Below are 20798 nucleotides of genomic sequence, written 5' to 3'. Positions count from 1 at the left end.
CAATTTACTTGAGAGACACATTGCTTGTGCAGAGATTATCAGCATCACATGGTATTTCAAGCAGATACTTGCAACACTTGAGCTCACTACAATAGCAACAGGAGGTAGCTATGAAATTATTACAGTAGCACAGTATGTACCAGAGTTAATTTTATGCAGTTATGATTTAGTACTGCATCTTTATATTCATTTACATTTCTCTCAACTGCAAATGGGACTGTGTAGGGTCTAAGTGTTTGTGTGCATTAGTTTTGATAAATTTTATTTTTTCATAATAAATTTGTGTATGTTTTATGGTAAATGATAGACTAGTAGCTACATATATTTTATGCATCCATGGCATACCCCTTTTTTTTTTATATTTACAGTCTATAAAGTTTGTCTTCAGGGTTTTACAAATTGTCAGAAAACTCCAAAAAATTTTCCAGTATGTTTATTTGAAAATAATCTTCATATAAGTGGACCTGTGCAGTTCAAACCCATGTTGTTCAAGGGTCAACTGTAATAGTCTGGAGAAACTTGCTATGGGTTGGAGGAGGGCAGCAAAATAATGCACATACAAATTAAAAAATACATAAATGATACATAACATACACACATACATATAGAGTTATGTGTCACTTAACTATGGACATACATTCTGAGAAATGCATCATGAGGTGATCTCATTGTTGTGCAAACATCGTAGGTGTACTTATACAAACCTCCATCGCATAACCTACCACACACCTAGCATATGGCCTATTGCTCCTAGTCTACAAACCTGTACAGCATATTACTGTACTGAATACTGTAGGCAATTGTAATATATTGAAAGTATTTATCTAAACATATCTAAACATAAAAAAGCACAGTAGAATACGGTATTATAATCTTATAGGACCATCATCGTATGTGGTAATTTGTTGAACAAAACATCATTATGTAGTACACGACTACATCATGTACCATACATAATTGTACACGCTACACTTTTATATGACTAGCAGTGAGCTAGGTTTGTTCACACTGGCATCACCACAAAAATGTGAGTAACGTGTTGTGCTACAATGTTATGACGGCTACCAGGCAACTAAGCAATAGGAATTTTTCAGCTCCATTATAATCTTGGGGGACCCCTGATGTGTATATAGTCTGTCACTGACTGCAACGTTATTATGTGCTGCATGAATGCATCTGTTAAATGTATAAACTAAAGAGTTGAAACAAATCCCATGTTTGGCCAATGTAGAATCTAAGTAGAAGGAAGACACAGAACCAAATTTTTCATCCTTTTATAACTACAAATGGATTTAAATATAATATTAAGTCTTCTGTTTGCATAGTATATGGTTCAAATGTACATAGAAAGTACATATAAATATCTGGAGGAAGATTATTCCAGGTGGAGAGAACTGCAAGACCTTATGGCAAGAAGGGGCTCAGCATGACTGACAAATAGCAAGAAGGTAAGAGTGGCTAAAGTAGTGTAAAAAAGGGGTAGAAAATGAGGCAGATGAGGTGTTTGGGTATTAGATGGATATATGGCCTTCCAAGTCATGATAAGGGTTTTGGATCTTATCATAAGTGTGATGGAAAGTGAGTAGCACCTAAAATGTCCTTGAAAATGTTATTTAAATTTTATATTATGTTTTGCATAATATTTTAAAAGTGGGAGTTAAGAGGTTATTACCTCATTTAGAATTTAAATGACTTCATAAGTCATATTTTCTCATTTATTTTGAACTTGAGTTACTTCATAAAAATCAAGCTTTTTTATTTTTAAAACATGTACAAGATGACATATTAGGATAAGCAATGTAATGATTACAAATGACATAATCTGATACAGAATTCTGGACAAAATTCTGTTTCGAGACTTCTATATGTGAGATATATATATTACAGCACACATGAAACATGTATGTACAGTCTGATGAATAACTAGCGTGAATCAGTGTAACCACTATGTAGGTCAAAAAATAGAACATTGCCAGCACCTCTGAAACCCTTGCTATCTGACTTTTTAAAAAAGAGCTTACTTAGGACTATAATCTATGATAATTATCTACTTAAATGTCAACTGAAATCATGTGACCAATCTTTTTATGGGCAAAAGGAATGTCCCCTTAAGTCCATACTTAATTTCAGTATGGAAATTGAGTACATATCAACTTAAAATCTATTCACATTTCAGTATAGGGATGTACAATCTCTAAGGCATTTATTTTTAATTAAAAAGATATATCATGTATATAAAGATAGGACTATGAAACTTAAAGTGTATACATTTTCATACATTTTAGGGAAAGAGAACCTAACAGTCACAGCTTTAGGATAAAAAGCATTTGATTAAAGTAAAATTAAAGACATTCAAAACTTTAAGATCTCATTATGTGTTACATTATAACAAATCAGGTAAAATGAGACTTCTTTTTTCTGGGTAGCTTCTAGTATATGCTTAGTACTCATTAAATGTTAAACAATAAAATGTGAATTAGGCTAATCACAGTATATCTAAAGGATACACTATTAAATTTGAGCCTATTTAAAATTTTAATTATAAAACTACATCACTGATTCATAACCTTTCTCAAAAAAAAAACCCACGAAATCGAGATTTGTGTTTTTAAATCAATATTTTAGCAATGAACTACCAGAGGACAACAAATATGTATGGTCAAAATTAAAATTAAACTAATAATATTTTAAAATAAAGAATTTCATATTAAAATTAGATTTTTCTCTATGGAAAAATTCTACAAACCTTTTGTAAATACATTTGAAATAGTCAAGAAAAAGAAGGGAATGAAATATAATAAATAAAGATAAGCTATATAAAGATATACTAAATGTGGGTAAAACTAAATGGAAACCATGGATAAAAATAACATTTAGAAGTATCACTCTTAAGTTGTAGTGCAGCAGTACCTGAATTATGCTCTCTTTAATTTATGCATATGATGGATAGCTTGTTAAGGGGCATATCTGTAACCATTATAATTGATAGTAGCTGAAGGCAAGTCAGGCCATAATTTCTATTTAATGGATGGGATACTAAGGGAACAAAGCCTACAGCTGCATTTTAAAATAAGTGCCCAAAGTTTACATTTATGTCCAAAGTAATACCTATAATAAGGTATTAAATTATTTGAGAGAAGAGAAAAATCAGATGTAGTAAGATCCATACATAATTAAATCACAATTTTGATTTGGCCAATAACTAGAAAAACCTTAATAGGAGAAAAGAATGTTCAACTAACCATTTGATAGTCCATTTCTGTGCTTTTGCTCTTCAGAGCTTGTGGGAGAAGCAAATAGACTCATTTGACAAGTTCCAGTTGTTGGAGAATAAGTTATAACACTTTTCTTCCTTGTGATTTCTGAAGGATCAAATGACTGGAAATAAATAATAATTAAGGACAGAAATAGTTATGTTTAGTTATAGATCTCTGAAATTATATACCATTAAAAAATCAGCAAAATTCAAACTTGTTTCCTTGCTCTTGCTTTTCAGATTACAAATATACTCAATTATCACTCTCAAACACTATTCTTTCAAGGTAGATATTTCAGGTCTCTATAATAACTAGAACATCTCAATTTGATATTTACTAAATTTTAGCCTTAAAGGGTTACTACCTTCTGAGATGGTATTTCCAAACAGGTTAGAGATGGCCAACTCTCCCAACCATACCCTGACTTTTGCTTTCAGCTGAACTTGAAGTATAATTATGGGGCCAGGGCAGGAAAACTCTCAGAGGTGCCTATTACTAAGCCTCACACAGAAACCTCAGGAAGGATCACTGCTGTCCTACAGCTTCACAAAGTGGTCTGATGTAGTATCTTGCTTCAATAATAACCAAAATAATGTCCAAACAATTGAGTCAGGCATTTAAGGCCTTTGAGGATTTGGCCTGTCGTACAAATTTCCTCTTAGCAGCTTCCTCCTTTGTGTTTCCATAGGTGTTGGGCATACCTCTTATTTCAGGTAACATATTTTAATAAGTTTTAATTTTTCTGTCTGTTCCATTAGAATTTGCTCCTGAAAATAAATATTATCTTTTCATCTTTATATCCTAGAGAACTAAAAAATGTGTGAGGAATGAATGACTTACAAGGAACAGCCCAGTAAATTTGGCCATCTTGCTCTACTCAGAATATACTAATTTGTTCACTGGTTCATTCATCCAATTATTCACTGTTACCTACAGCTTCAGTCACTAGGCTATGTGCATCTGGGCCTCAGATCATTTTGTGATCTCAGCTTGGAACGTCCTCTTTTTTATCTTCCCCAAGACCTAGACTTTCTTTAGTTTAGGTCCTCATTCATGATCCCCTTCCTTCAAACATCCATTATCATACTATTAATTGTTCCCTTTCCTGAATTCCCTTAAAACTTGCTTTCCATAAGGCTTACTGATCACCCACCAGCACTGCTAAATGTGTACTAATGTGTACAAAGAAATATAACAAATTGCTCTGGCCTTAAGGAGTATCTACCAAAAGAACAACAAAGAGGTTTTAAATTAGTATGTATGCTACGAAATTCAGAGAAGAGGAAAAATTCAAAGTTGGCTGCAGTAGTCTGTCACAGAAAAAGGCATGAGAAATCTGAACTAAGAGGTGGAACAGACAGTATAGGATTGATCTGGGGGATATAGGAAAGGTCTGATGGTTCACACATTGCCAACATACTGGATATAGCTTGGTAGAGGATTTGAAATAGTTCCTTAACTCTGCCTGGTCAACTATCCTTTATTTTTAAGAGACCTATGGAAGAAATAGTGGCTCTGTCATCTTTTTTAGTAATCTTAATATTAGTTCCAGAATCTACAGCATTCAAAAAGAATTTTTTTTACAGTTAAGATTTTAAATATTAGGAAACAATATTTAATTATATTGAGAAACGAAAGACATTTTTTATTTTATGTATCCATAGTGGCCACAAATGCAATGAATATCTTTTAAAAAATCAAACTATAATATCAAGTTATAACTCTAAAGCAATCTTCTTTTTTGTACAGTGAAAGGGTTTTAAGTCTCTTTATCAGGTGGTTATTATTACCTCTCCATCTTGAGTTTTCACCCGTTTGTATGTATTCAGTCATAAACTATGACATTTATCCAATCCCTACTCTACTTTTCCAAGAATTTATTGCCCAGAACTACTTCACTGTGTATGTACAAGAAATGAAAGTCACTACCCTAATGTACATTTATGTCAATCTGTTTTCCTATTTTCACCAAAAAATTATTTTATCCAATTGCCATATGTCTAAACATTTTAACTGTAGATCATACGTTTCTCCTCGGAAACAATTTTCCAGCTTTCAGAAAATAACTCTGTGAGTGTGCATGTGCTGTGTGTGTGTGTGTGTGTGTGTGTGTGTGTGTATTTTTGCCTCACTTTAAAAATACTGAGGCTTCTTTTTTTATTTTTTTGGTCATTTGTGTTGGTTAAAAAGAAAAATGTCTATCTACAACTACTATACACAGAACGAAAATCGAAAATCTACCCTTTCCCTACTATACCACTAAATATTCTTCAGTAAATATGCACTTTTGTTTATCTGCCCTACTGGTACACACAAAGGCATAACCCTACTTCCCTAAGTTTTCTTTCCTTCAAGGTTGTACCAAGTTCCTCTAACTTTTAATCTCTGAAGAGGTTTAAAAGTAATCCTAGAATCCATCTGAGAATTTCCATTCTGCCAACTCCCAAACTTTGAAGATCTTGGCCTACTCATTAGTCTCCCACAAAAGGAAGAATTAAGAATACTGGGATTTGAGAGAAGACTGAGCAAGTCAGCAAGTCAGCTGACTGAGAAGTCAGCAATCCTTCCACTCAGCAAGGACCAGTGCTACCTATGAGCCCTTTAGAAAAACAGGAAGAAAAAGTAAGAGGGCTAGATTTGGCTAGAAAAAAGCAAGGACTCAGGATGTAACAAAATGAAAAAAAAAACAAAACAAAAAACAAAAAGAAAGAAAGAAAGAGAGCGATGGCAGGGCGTTTCATGCCTGTTATCCCAGCACTTTGGGAAGCCAAGTTGGGAGGATTGCTCGAGCTCAGGAATTCGAAACCAGCCTGGGCAACATGACAAAACCCCGACTCCACAAAAAGTACCAAAAAATTAGCTGGGCATAGTGGTGCATGCCTGTGGTCCCATGTTCTGGAGGCTGAGGTGGGAAGATCACTTAAACCCAGGAAGTTGAGGCTGTAGTGAGCTGGGCATAGTGGTGCATGCCTGTGGTCCCAGCTACTCTGGAGGCTGAGGTGGGAAGATCACTTAAACCCAGGAAGTTGAGGCTGTAGTGAGCTGGGCATAGTGGTGCATGCCTGTGGTCCCAGCTACTCTGGAGGCTGAGGTGGGAAGATCACTTAAACCCAGGAAGTTTAGGCTGTAGTGAGCTGTGGATCATACCACACACACACACACACACACACATACACACACGAAAATAGATGTCACAACCACTTCTATAATAATTTACAACTGCTGGCAGCTCATGCCTGTAATCCCAGCACTTTGGGAGGCCAAGGTGGGTAAATCACTTGAGGCCGAGTAGGAGACCAGCCTGGCAACATGGAGAAACCCCGTCTCTACTAAAAATACAAAAATTAGTCAGGCATGGTGGTGCACCTGTAGTCCTAGCTACTCAGGAGGCTGAGGCACGAGAATCACTTGGACCCAGGAGGCAGAGGTTGCAGTGAGCCAAGATCACGCCACCGCACTCTAGCCTGGGCAACACAGGGAGATTCTGTCTCAAAAAACAAACAAACCTGCTTGTAATAATTCCTGACTCCTTAGAGTTATTTAACACCATTTCTAAACAAAAGAAATGCCACATTCTAAGATGCTGCAATCAGCCCCACCCAAATGCTACTGTACTTTTTATAAGGAGGTCTAATCTTGTACATTAGCAAAACTAAAATTTGGGCATCGATTTTTCTGCCTGAAAAAAAAAATCAATGTTCTCTCAATAATTTCAAATAGATATGATATTTTCCCTTCCTTCCTTCAATATCTTTCACAAATTGTAGCTTGCTTTGTCGCCTTGTTTAAAGCATACACTACCAAAAAGGTGCCTACATTTTACTGATTTTTTTAAACCTATTATAAACAGTCTAGAGAGTACTAACTAAAAATTCTTGCAGGATAAAATATGGATTTAAAGGATACTTTATCACTATTTTGAACTGTCAGCCTATGCTAAAATATTTAAAATACAGATACTGTAGTGTCTGGTCAACTAGAAACAAAAGGGCAGCTAGAAGGAGATAATTCTTCATAAACTTATACTGGTTATTTAGGCTATTGGAGTGTCCCACCTAAGATATAATTAATATGCATTACTAGTACTAATTATGAAATTTACATTAGAAAATTCTAGCATTAGCTGCCTCAGAGACATTTCACAAATTGGCCCTAAGGTTCCTAGAAGAGTACTAGACACCAACCAACTACCTTCTTTTTTTTTTTGAGACAGAGTCTTGCTGGGTCTTCCGGACTGCAGTGCAGTGGCACGGTCTTGGCTCACTGCAACCTCTGCCTCCCAGGTTCAAGCAAAGTAGCTGGGATTACAGGTGCCCACCACCACATCCGGCTAATTTGTGTATTTTTAGTAGAGACAGGGTTTCACTATGTTCACCAGGTTGGTCTCCAACTCCTGACCTCAAATGATCTGCCCGCCTTGGCCTCCCAAAGTGCTTGGATTATAGGTGTGAGATACCACACCCAACCCCAACTACCTTCTTATCAGCTACCACAATTATCAACCTTAATGGTTCTAAAAATGTTGGGGTTTTGTTTTTATGGTAGCCATGGAAAACAGAAACATTTTGAACTTATCTTAGTGATCTTACAGGGATAGCAAGGAAAGAATATGACCAATATATTAGAGCTATGGTACTGAATTATGCATTTGCTAACACTCATCGAATTATACACTCGAGATCTTTGAAATTAATCATATGCAAATTTCACCCTGACAAGAAAAATAAAATACTGGCTAAAAACGTTGATGCACTGGTTTTGTCTATTTGTAGTAATTATTGTTTCACAATTTAAAGATATTAAGATATTAATTTTAATAATAAAAGTATCATTACTGTCATTCTCTTACACTGTAATTTTTTTTTTTTCTAAGAGACAAAGTCTTTCTCTGTCGCCTAGACTGAAGTGCAGTGGCACTATCACAGCTCACTGCAGTCTTGAACTCCTGGGCTCAAGTGATCCTCCCACTTTACCCACCTGAGTAGCTGAGACTATAGGCGCACACTACCATGCCAGCTTATTTAACAAAATTTTTTTAGAGACAAGGTCTTACTACATTGCCCAGGCTTGTCCCAAATTGCTAGCCTCAAGCAATTCTCCCACCTCAGCCACCCCCAAAGCTGGGATTACAGACAGGAGCCACCATGCAGGCTTCTAGAGACTTTATGGTTTGGCTTTACTTTAGGCCTATGATCCTTCTTGGAATAAATTTTGTAAATAAAGTGAGATATGAAGTGCATATGAATTTTGTATATGAAGTGAATTTTTTTCTATATGGTTACCATTTATTAAAGACTTTCTTTTTCTCCAATAATTAACCCAGTATTTTAAAACGTTTAACAAATTTAGTCAACTGCTGAAGATAATATAAAAATATGAACCAAAAACAGTATTAGAAATAAGATTTTCCAAAGAGAATGAAGAATCATGACGTCTTTAAACAATTACACTAAAGGAAAGATAGCTGTGGTATATGGAAGGAACTGCAGACTTAATATTGGAAAGCCTGGTCTCACTTAATGGTTTTGCTGCTCCCCAGCTATGCTATCATGGACACACCACTCATCTGAATTTCAGTTTCCTCACTTAACTAATATATTCCCTCACTCAGCTAGCAAAGAGCAAAGCAAGTAGGATGGGGCAGGTAGGGAGCAGCTAGCACTGCCATGTATCTCAGGCCAGGATCCATGGCAATCACTCTCTCTTCCCTTGTGGAGGGAGGTGGGGGTGGGGGTGAAGGCAAAGGAATTCTAACCATGCTATTCAAGCAAAAAAAGTGAGGGCTTTTGTGGAAAATCTCCCTAGAACCAGGATGCTTTATCTTAGGCTCCACTCTAGGCAACCCGTTTTCCTTTTAAACAAGGATATATAATAATATTTCCTATACCAGAATGAAAAGATTCAGCATGAAACCAGATTCATGGACCCAACCAAGAAGCCACATCATTCTGTGGGAGGGAATCTCTCAGGTAGATTAGGGCAGGGCTTTTCCATGTGTCTACCCATAACCCATTCTTGAGACAGGGAGCCGGGAACTATTCCAAGCAACGGGTATGATTACAGGCAAAAGGGGCAGTTGAGGAAACAGCTGCAGATTTGCAACTCCTAAGCTTACTCCTACCTCATTCACTATAATTTTTTTTTTTTTTTTTTTTTTTTGAGACACAATCTGGCTCTGTTACCCAGGCTGGAGTGCAGTGGTGCGATCACGGCTCACTGCAACGTCCGCCTCCTGGGCTCAAGTGACCCTCCCACCTTAGCCTCCTGAGTAATTGGGACGACAGGTGCGCACCACCATGCCTGGCTAATTTTTTGTACTTTTGGTAGAGACAGGGTTTTGTGATGTTGCCAGGCTGATCTCAAACTCCTGAGCTCAAGCAATCTGCCAGCCTCAGCCTCCCAAAGTGCTGGGATTACAGGTGTGAGCCACTGCACCTGGCACTATAATTTGCTCCTTTCAACAACTGCACCTTGGTTCTCACTTTCTCCAGGAGGCCAACTGTCCTTGATGTGTGCAAATGATGTATCTCGTGCATTTTAACTTTTTTTCCTTAATAAAAATATTTTTATATATTTTAATCTAAGGTCCTTATTTTTATACTTTGTTGTGAGGTACACAGGCAACCTCAGGGATAATTTGACAGCTGCTCCAGGTCTGCACAGCAGGAATACTTTTTGTTGTTAAATTATCACCATAAAAAACAACTACTTGGAGTATACAGCCTATTGGACTACCTCATTTATGTCAATAAGGGCTGGCTTTTCTACTGCAATGTCTTCTTAAAACTCCTCCAGCTTGATAATGTTTCTTGGGATACTTGGTTTCAGTTGATTTGTCCCATGACTTGATCTCATTTTACTGGAAGACTGGACATGAGTATGAATAGGAAGGTGATGCTGAGAGGTTAGAGCCTGGGCCAGGTGAAAGGCCTAGAGAGGAACAAGGTTAGATGAAGTTGTCTACATATGCAATAAAGGATTCCTATTCCAAGTCTCTAATCCTAGAGTACTAGACTTGCTTCACACACCAGATCTATCCTTCACTGAGATTAAACTAAATCTACCATGCACATTAAGATGTGTGTGTGTGTGTATGAAAGTATGAGCTGGTAAGCATAGGTTTTTTAAATGAAATGCCTGTACCCATCTGTGTTGCCCAGGAATAAACATATGAAGCAAAGACAAAAATTCTTAATTTTTCTAGCCAGGTGTGGTGGCATGTGCCTGCAGTCCTAGCTACTCGGGAGGTTGAGTTGGGAGGATCACTTGAGTCTAGGAGTTCGAGGTTGCAGTGAAACATGATTATACCACTGTACACCAGTTTGGATGACAGAATGAGATCCCTATTCTAAAAAAATAAAATAAAACAAAAAATCCTTAACTTTTGAAAATTCTGGACTTAGAGACCTAGACCCATTACCAAGGGCTTTTGTTAATAGTATCTGGAGCCACTGTCCTGCATTGTTGCAGTAGTGATTGTAGTCATAGTAGCTAAAGAGAAAGGGAGTTTCATTTACCTGCCATAAGAGCACTATAAACTTACATCCCTTTGTTCAAACAGGGCAAATAGAATGTATTGGGTGACATGTGTCTCATCCTGGGGGGGAGACTAAGAAAAGGAAGATAAATGTATCTAAGTCACTCAGGAGCTTTTATATAGGTGCAAAAAATGTATGTCAAAGTGGCCACAAGACTGATTAATAAGAGATGGACAAATGTAGCTCGATGTTTACTGATAGAAACTAAAGCTTTGTGCAAAAGTCTGAGTTCATGAAGAGGGAAGGACAGAAGGTAGGCTGAGTGTGTACCTGTCTGTTCTTTTCTTGATCCCTTCCCCATCTTCCTGAACTGCAGGAGACTGAGCTCCCTTGGACTCTGATGACTTTATCACTGGGGTGTGTTTATTTGATGGTCAATTTACTGTACTGGGCACTTCTTTTCTGTTGCACTATTGTAACATATGCTTTTCCTTTCCCCCTCTTTCTTTTTTCCAAGAAAATACAATGAATAAATACTTTTTGGTACTGGGGAAAAAACAAAAAACAAAAAAAGATATACAATTATAAACATAAACATATCTAACAGGAGAGGCCCAAAATACATAAAACAAAAACTGGCAGAATTGGAAGGGAGAGATTGAAAATTCAACTATAATAGTTGGAAACTTCAATTCCCCGCATTCAATAAAGAATAGAAAACCTAGATAGAAAATCAGCAAGGAAACAGAAAATTTGAACAAAGCTATATACCAACTAGATTTAACAGACATCTATAGAACCCTCCCCCAACAACAGCAGAATACACCTTCTTCTCAAGTGCACATAAAACATTTGGCAGGATAACAACATGTTGGGCCACAAAACAGGTCTCAACACATTTAAAAAGAGGAAAATAATACAATGTTCTCATAAAGAATGTTCTCTGGTCACATGGAACAACAATAAAAATAACAGAAGAAAACTTAGAAAATACACAAATATGTGTAAATCAAACAACATACTGCTAAATAACCAATGGGTCAAAGAAGGAATTTTTTTAAAACTTAAAAAACACATTAAGAACAAAACACAACAAAACATACAAAAACTTAATGGGATGTAGTGAAAGTGGTACTCAGAGGGAAATTTATAGCTGCAAATAACTATGTTAAAAGAGAGAGCTCTCATATCAATAACCTAAGCTTCCACTTTAAGACACCAGAAAAAGAAAAGCAAACTAAACCCAAGGCAAGCAGAAGGAAAAAAAAAAAAAGACAAAGAGAAAACAAATGACATGGAGAAAAAACAATAGAGATCAGAGGTGGTGATTCCAAAAGTCAGTATTTTGAGAAGATCAACAAAATTGGTAAATCTTCAGCTAGACTGATGAAGGAAGGAAGAAAAGGAGGGAGGGAGGGTGGAAGGAAGGAAGGGATGGGGAGTCAAATTATACAATCAGGAATGAAAAAGGGATGTTACTACTGGCCTTGCAGAAATAAAAGAAGTCATAAAGGGCTACTATGACCAACTGCGTGCTAACAAATTAGATCATCTAGATGAAATAGGCAAATTTCCAGAAACACATAATATACCAGGATTGAATTATGGAGAACAGGAAAATCTTAATAAACCAACAGCATGTAAAGACATAGAGTTAATATTCAAAAAATTTACAACAAAGAAAAGCCCAGGACAGGTAGCTTCACTGGTGAATTCCACTAGCGTTTTTTTTTTTTTTTCTTGAGATGTAGTTTCATTCTTGTTGCCCAGGCTGGAGTGCAATGGCGCAATCTCGGCTCACCACAACCTCCGTATCCTGGGTTCAAGCAATTCTCCTGCCTCAGCTGGGATTACAGGCATGTGCCACCACGCCTGGCTAATTTTGTATTTTTTAGTAGAGAAGGGGGTTTCTCCATGTTGGTCAGGCTGGTCTTGAACTCCCGGCCTCAGGTGATCCGCCCGCCTCGGCCTCCCAAAGTGCTGGGATTACAGGTGTGAGCCACTGCACCCAGCCTTTCTACTAATGTTTAAAGAAGTGACACCAAGTATTCTCGAACTCTCCAAAAATATGAGGAAACACTTCCTAATTCTTTGAAGCCAGTATTATCCTGATACCAGAACATTACAGACCCAAATCCCTTATAAATATAGATGTAAAAATCCTGGCAAATTGAAATCAGCAGCATAAAAGAATTATATGTCATACCCAAGCAGAATTTATCCAAGGAAAGCAAGGTTGGTTCAACATACAAATATCAATCAATGTAATACACTATATTAAGAGAATAAAAGAAAAAAGCACACATGATCATCTCAATTATGCAGGAAAAGTTAACTGACAAAAATCTAACATCCTTTCATGATAAAAACACTCAACAGACTAGGAATAGAACAGAATTTTCTCGATCTCATAAAAGACATGTATGAAAAACTCAGAGCTAACATCATACTTAATGATGAAAGACTGGATTCTTTCCCTCTAAGATCAGGTACAAGAAAAGGATGTCTGCTCTTGCCACTTCTACTTAATATTGTTCAGGAGGTTCTGGCCAAAGCAATGGGCACGAAAAAGAAATAAAAGGTGTAGATTGCAAAAGAAGAAGTAAAACTATCCCTACTTGCAGATGACCTGATCTTATATATAGAATACCCTAAGTAGGGCGGGGGGGCTGTGGCTCACGCCTGTAATCCTAGCACTTTGGGAGGCCGAGACGGGCGGATTACCTGAGGTCAGGAGTTCGAGGCCAGCCTGGCCAATGTGGTGAAACCCTGTCTCTACTAAAAATACAAAATTTAGCTGGGTGTGGTTGTGTGCACCTGTAGTCCCAGGTACTTGGGAGGCTGAGGCAGGAGAACTGCTTGAACCCAGGAGGCGGAGGTTGTAGTGAGCCGGGATCGCACCACTGCACTCCAGCCTGGGCAAAAGAGCAAGACTCCATCTCAAAACAAGAAAAAAGAAAATCTCCAAATTATTAATGCTAATAAATGGGTTCAGCAAAGCAGCAGGATATAGGATCCATATGTAAAAATCAGTTGTATTTCTATAAATTAGCAGTGACCAATCTAAAAATGAAATTATAAAGCAATTCCATTAATAGCATAAAAAGAATTAAATACTTAGGAATAAATTTAATCAGAAAACTATAAGACTTGTATACTGAAAACTATGAAACATTATTGAAAGACAATAAGCAAGATCTAAATAAATAGAAATATATCTCACGTTCATGGTTTGGATGACTTACTATTATTGTTAAAATTGCAAATTTCCCAACTGAATCTGCAAATTTGATGTAATCCTTATCAAAATTCCAATGCCTTTTTTTTTTCCAGAAGTGGACTAACTGATCCCAAAATTCATATGGAATTACAAAGGATACAGAATAGCCAAATCAATCTTGAAAAAGAACAACAAAGTTGAAGGACTCATACTTCCTGATTTCAAACTTATAATCAAAACGTTTTTTGATCTTAGAAACTTACAGTAATGAAGACCGCATGGTAGTGGCATAAACACATATATATAGATAGACAAATGGAATTTATCTGGGAATTCTGAAATAAATCCATACATTTATGATCACTTGATTTTTAACAAAGGTGCCAAGGCTGTTCAATAAAGGAAAAAATAGTCGTTTCAGCAAATGGTAGGGACTAGATTCATTTTTTTACATGTGGATATCTGTTTCAGTAACTGGTTATACACATGCAAAGTAATGAATCTAGTCCCTACCTTGAACCATGTACAAAAATTAACTCAAAATGGAAGACCTAAATGAAAGAGTTAATACTATAAAACTCTTAGAAACGTAGATAAAAACCTGTGTTTCCATGGATTATACGTTTCTTGGATATGACATCAAAAGGACAATCAAAGAAAAAAATAGGTAAATTGAATCTTGAAAATGTTATGCTAAATGAAAGAAGCCAGATACAAAATTATGAGACTCCATTTATATGAAATGTTCAGAAGAAGATCTATACAGACAGAAAGTAGATTAGTGGTTTCCAGGGGGAGGGGAAGAGGAGGAAATTGAGACTAACTGCTAATAGGTATGGGGTTTCCTTTTGGGGTGAGAGAAACATTCTAGGATTGGAGAGATTAGGTTAGGCAATGGGAATAATCTGACTTAGAAGTGCCTTACTGCCAGGCATGGTGGCTCACACCTGTAATCCCGAGATGGGCAGATTGCTTGAGCTTGGGAGTTTGAGACCAGCCTGGACAACATGGCGAAACTGATTAAAAAAAAATACAAAAAATTAGCTAGGCATAGAGGCCCGCGCCTGTAGTCCCAGCTACCCTGGAGGCTGAGGTGAGACGATTGCTTGAGCACAGAAGGTTGAGGCTGCAGTGAGCTGTGATCACAACAATGTACTCCAGCCTGGACAACAGAGTGAGGCCCTGTCTCGAAAAAAAAAAAAGAGGTGTCTTACTAATAAGTTATGGAGTACTCTTGACTGGATATCTATATATAAATCAGCAAACCTCCCTAACAAAACCTGCACCACTACTCCTCTGGCAGGAAGCCTATTAAGCTGGCCTTGGTAAGAAGTATGCTCTTCTCTTCCCAACCGTAGCATCTTCTATTCTCTCACTGAAGTGGCCTGAAAAAGATCGGGTCAAGCTGGCTTGGTATATGGCCAGGTAGCCAGTTATCCATATAAATTCATATGGACTGCCATTGGCAACAGTTTGTAATATATAATTCATCTTCATTCCTGAAAATCCATCTAGGAACAACGCTTGGAGAGCAACAACTCAAGCAGCCCAAATACAGTAGATGATTATAAATTGGAACTTTCTTCACCTCCTTACAACACCCAACAATTTGTGAGGTTCAGCAAATTGTGGTACTGGCAGTATACATTCCGTATATTATAGGAAGAACACAGGGTATGGTCCATATCTCTGCTTCCCTCATTAGAAGAGGTGTATTAGTCTGTTTTCATGCTGCTGATAAAGACATACCCGAGACTGGGAGGAAAAAGAGGTTTAATTGCACTTACAGTTCCACAAGGCTGGGAAGGCCTCAGAATCATGGCAGGAGGCAAAAGGCACTTCTTTTTTTTTTTTTTTTTTTTTTTTACTTTAAGTTTTAGGGTACGTGTGCACAAGGTGCAGGTTAGTTACATATGCATACATGTGCCATGTTGGTGTGCTGCACCCATTAACTCGTCATTTAACGTTAGGTATATCTCCTAATGCTATCCTTCCCCCCTCCCCCCACCCCACAACAGGCCCTGGTGTGTGATGTTCCCCTTCCTGTGTCCATGTGTTCCCATTGTTCAATTCCCACCTACGAGTGAGAACATGCGGTGTTTGGTTTTTTGTCCTTGCGATATTTGCTGAGAATGATGGTTTCCAGCTTCATCCATGTTCCTACAAAGGACATGAACTCATCATTTTTTATGGCTGCATAGTATTCCATGGTATATATGTGCCACATTTTCTTAATCCAGTCTATCATTGTTGGACATCTGGCTTGGTTCCAAGTCTTTGCTATTGTGAATAGTGCTGCAATAAACATATGTTTGCATGTGTCTTTATAGCAGCATGATTTATAATCCTTTGGGTATATACCCAGTAATGGGATAGCTGGGTCAAATGGTATTTCTAGTTGTAGATCCCTGAGGAATCGCCACACTGACTTCCACAATGGTTGAACTAGTTTACAGTCCCACCAACAGTGTAAAAGTGTTCCTATTTCTCCACATCCTCTTTAGCACCTGTTGTTTCCTGACTTTTTAATGATGGCCATTCTAACTGGTGTGAGACGGTATCTCATTGTGGTTCTGATTTGCATTTCTCTGACGGCCAGTGATGATGAGCATTTTTTCATGTGTCTGTTGGCTGCATAAATGTCTTCTTTTGAGATGTGTCTGTTCATATCCTTCACCCACTTTCTGATGGGGTTGTTTGTTTTTTTCTTGAAAATTTGTTTGAGTTCATTGTAGATTCTGGATATTAGCCCTTTGTCAGATGAGTAGGTTGCAAAAATTTTCTCCCATTCTGTAGGTTGCCTGTTCACTTTGATGGTAGTTTCTTTTGCTGTGCAGAAGCTCTTTAGTTTAATTAGATCCCATTTGTCAATTTTGGCTTTTGTTGCCATTGCTTTTGGTGTTTTAGACATGAAGTCCTTGCCCATGCCTATGTCCTGAATGTTATTGCCTAGGTTTTCTTCTAGGGTTTTTATGGTTTTAGGTCTAACATTTAAGTCTTTAATCCATCTTGAATTAATGTTTGTATAAGGTGTAAGGAAGGGATCCAGTTTCAGCTTTCTACATATGGCTAGCCAGTTTTCCCAGCACCATTTATTAAATAGGGAATCCTTTCCCCATTTCTTGTATTTGTCAGGTTTGTCAAAGATCAGATGGTTGTAGATATATGCAGCATTATTTCTGAGGGCTCTGTTCTGTTTCATTGGTCTATATCTCTCTTTTGGTACCAGTACCATGCTGTTTTGGTTACTGTAGCCTTGTAGTGTAGTTTGAAGTCAGGTAGTGTGATGCCTCCAGCTTTGTTCCTTTGGCTTAGGATTGACTTGGCAATGTGGGCTCTTTTTTGGTTCCATATGAACTTTAAAGTAGTTTTTTCCAATTCTGTGAAGAAAGTCATTGGTAGCTTGACGGGGATGGCATTGAATCTACAAATTACCTTGGGCACTATGGCCATTTTCACAATATTGATTTTTCCTACCCATGAGCATGGAATGTTCTTCCATTTGTTTGTATCCTCTTTTATTTCCTTGAGCAGTGGTTTGTAGTTCTCCTTGAAGAGGTCCTTCACGTCCCTTGTAAGTTGGATTCCTAGGTATTTTATTCTCTTTGAAGCAATTGTGAATGGGAGTTCACTCATGATTTGGCTGTTTGTCTGTTATTGGTATATAAGAATGCTTGTGATTTTTGCACATTGATTTTGTATCCTGAGACTTTGCTGAAGTTGCCTATCAGCTTAAGGAGATTTTGGGCTGAGACAATGGGGTTTTCTAGATATACAATCATGTCATCTGCAAACAGGGACAATTTGACTTCCTCTTTTCCTAATTGAATACCCTTTATTTCCTTCTGCTGCCTGATTGCCCTGGCCAGAACTTCCAACACTATGTTGAATAGGAGTGGTGAGAGAAGGCATCCTTGTCTTGTGCCAGTTTTCAAAGGGAATGCTTCCAGTTTTTGCCCATTCAGTGTGATATTGGCTGTGGGTTTGTCATAAATAGCTCTTATTATTTTGAGATACGTCCCATCAATACCTAATTTCTTGAGAGTTTTTAGCATGAAGGGTTGTTGAATTTTGTCAAAGGCCTTTTCTGCATCTATTGAGATAATCATGCGGTTTTTGTCTTTGGTTCTGTTTATATGCTGGATTACGTTTATTGATTTGTGTATGTTGAACCAGCCTTGCATCCCAGGGATGAAGCCCACTTGATCATGGCGGATAAGCTTTTTGATGTGCTGCTGGATTCAGTTTGCCAGTATTTTACTGAGGATTTTTACATCAATGTTCATCAGGGATATTGGTCTAAAATTCTCTTTTTTTGCTGTGTCTCTGCCAGGCTTTGGTATCAGGATGATGCTGGCCTCATAAAATGAGTCAGGGAGGATTCCCTCTTTTTCTATTGATTGGAATAGTTTCAGAAGGAATGGTACCAGCTCCTCCTTGTACCTCTGGTAGAATTCGGCTGTGAATCCATCTGGTCCTGGACTTTTTTTGGTTGGTAAGCTATTAATTATTGCCTCAATTTCAGAGCCTGTTATTGGTCTATTCAGAGGTTCAATTTCTTCCTGGTTTAGTCTTGGGAGGGTGTATGTGTCGAGGAATTTATCCATTTCTTCTAGATTTTCTAGTTTATTTGCGTAGAGGTGTTTATAGTATTCTCTGATGGTAGTTTGTATTTCTGTGGGATCAGTGGTGATATCCCCTTTATCATTTTTTATTGCATCTATTTGATTCTTTTCTCTTTTCTTCTTTATTAGTCTTCCTAGTGGTCTATCAATTTTGTTGACCTTTTCAAAAAACCAGCTCCTGGATTCACTGATTTTTTGAATGGTTTTTTGTGTCTCTATTTCCTTCAGTTCTGCTCTGATCTTAGTTATTTCTTGCCTTCTGCTAGCTTTTGAATGTGTTTGCTCTTGCTTCTCTAATTCTTTTAATTGTGATGTTAGGGTGTCAATTTTAGATCTTTCCTGCTTTCTCTTGTGGGCATTTAGTGCTATAAATTTCCCTCTACACACTGCTTTGAATGTGTCCCAGAGATTCTGGTATGTTGTATCTTTGTTCTCGTTGGTTTCAAAGAACATCTTTATTTCTGCCTTCATTTCGTTATGTACCCAGTGGTCATTCAGGAGCAGGTTGTTCAGTTTCCATGTAGTTGAGCGGTTTTGAGTTTCTTAATCCTGAGTTCTAGTTTGATTGCACTGTGGTCTGACAGACTGTTATAATTTCCGTTCTTTTACATTTGCTGAGGAGTGCTTTACTTCCAACTATGTGGTCAATTTTGGAATAAGTGTGGTGTGGTGCTGAGAGGAATGTATATTCTGTTGATTTGGGGTAGAGAGTTCTGTAGATGTCTATTAGGTCCGCCTGGTGCAGAACTGAGTTCAATTACTGGATATCCTTGTTAACTTTCTGTCTCATTGATCTGTCTAATGTTGACAGTGGGGTGTTAAAGTCTCCCATTATTATTGTGTGGGAGTCTAAGTCTCTTTCTAGGTCTCTAAGGACTTGCTTTATGAATCTGGGTGCTCCTGTATTGGTTGCATATATATTTAGGAGAGTTAGCTCTTCTTGTTGAATTGATCCCTTTACCATTATGTAATGGCCTTCTTTGTCTCTTTTGATCTTTGTTGGTTTAAAGTCTGTTTTATCAGAGACTAGGATTGCAACCCCTGCCCAAAAGGCACTTCTTACATGGCAGTGGCAAGAGAAAATGAGCAAGATGCAAAAGTGGAAACCCCTGATAAAACCATTAGGTCTAGTGAGACTTATTCACTACCATGAGGACAGTTCGGGAGAAACTGCCCCCATGATCCACATTATCTCCCACCGGGTCCCTCCCACAACACGTGGGAATTACGGGAGTACAATTTAAGATGAGATTTGGGTGAGGACACAGTAAACCATATCAAGAGCCATAAGAAAACGGTATTTGAACCTTGCCCAAACATCATGAAGCATTAATCTCCATGAAGATCTGTAGCTGCATTAGGAACACTGGGAGTTAGGAGTTCCAAATATCTCTGGATATGGCCATTGCTTAGGATGAACAGGCTCCACTTCCACCAACTGGCATATAAGGGCCATCTCTTTCCCTTAGAAACCAGAGCCTTCCCCCTTCAGCAACATATTGGTAAGATAAAATGACCACAAAGTTACTACTAGTTCCACTATAGCTTCACAACAATTAAGTACTCCTAAAATTGTAGGTATATATTTTGAATGTCCAATTTCCTTTTGCATGGGCTAAGGCAGCCTCAATGGGGCCATGGGCCAAGTGAGTATATAATCGGGAGCCAGGTTGCTTCAGGGCTAAGTTGTTACTAGAGTAGATGAAGTGTGTATGTAGCCATGGAGAGAAGCCCAGACTTAACACCAGAACAGAACAAAAGCTGTTAGCTCTAAGATGTAAATATAGAGCTTCAAACAAATAAGGCAAGAGGACAAAGCTGAAAATACCAGAAACTGGTCAGGAAATAGAAATGCCCAAGCTAGTATGCTAGGAACCTCTTTCGGGCAGATGTGGTCATGCAGTATCAAGCTAAATCAACTGGTACTACTAAATCAGTTGGTACAAGCTTAAATCAATTTAAGTTCTGTTGAAAGGTACAGAACTGGGCCAAACATAACAATGTATTTTTCTAGTATAGGATATCAGCTGTGGCACTGGCTACCTTGACACATCTTCATCTGAAGAAAAAATACAAAGAAAGCCTGCCATGATGACAATTTACTTCATGAAGAGAATGGGTTCTGAAACAGTCATTCTTTTCCATTTAAACAATGTTACCATCTCCCAAAGAACAGCTTTGGGGCGGGAAAGAACAGTATTTCATTTCAAGCTGGACT

The 20798-nt window shown here is 37.7% G+C and overlaps 1 protein-coding gene across 5 annotated transcripts in view; it reads right to left on the bottom strand.

Annotated features, from left to right (window-relative positions):
- ITGB3BP (integrin subunit beta 3 binding protein) overlaps positions 1-20798 on the bottom strand; it is an 83468-nt gene that overhangs the window by 44942 nt on the left and 17728 nt on the right. For all 5 annotated transcript variants that reach the window (XM_054484417.2, XM_054484426.2, XM_063654754.1 and 2 more), the window contains exon 3: positions 3243-3378. In XM_054484417.2, coding sequence (XP_054340392.1) covers positions 3243-3378 — 136 coding nt within the window. The remainder of the gene's footprint in view (positions 1-3242; positions 3379-20798) is intronic.

This window comes from Pongo pygmaeus, chromosome 1 (assembly GCF_028885625.2).
Source record: "Pongo pygmaeus isolate AG05252 chromosome 1, NHGRI_mPonPyg2-v2.0_pri, whole genome shotgun sequence".
NCBI classification, from domain to species: domain Eukaryota; kingdom Metazoa; phylum Chordata; class Mammalia; order Primates; family Hominidae; genus Pongo; species Pongo pygmaeus.
This window is presented reverse-complemented; position numbering and strand designations above follow the sequence as displayed.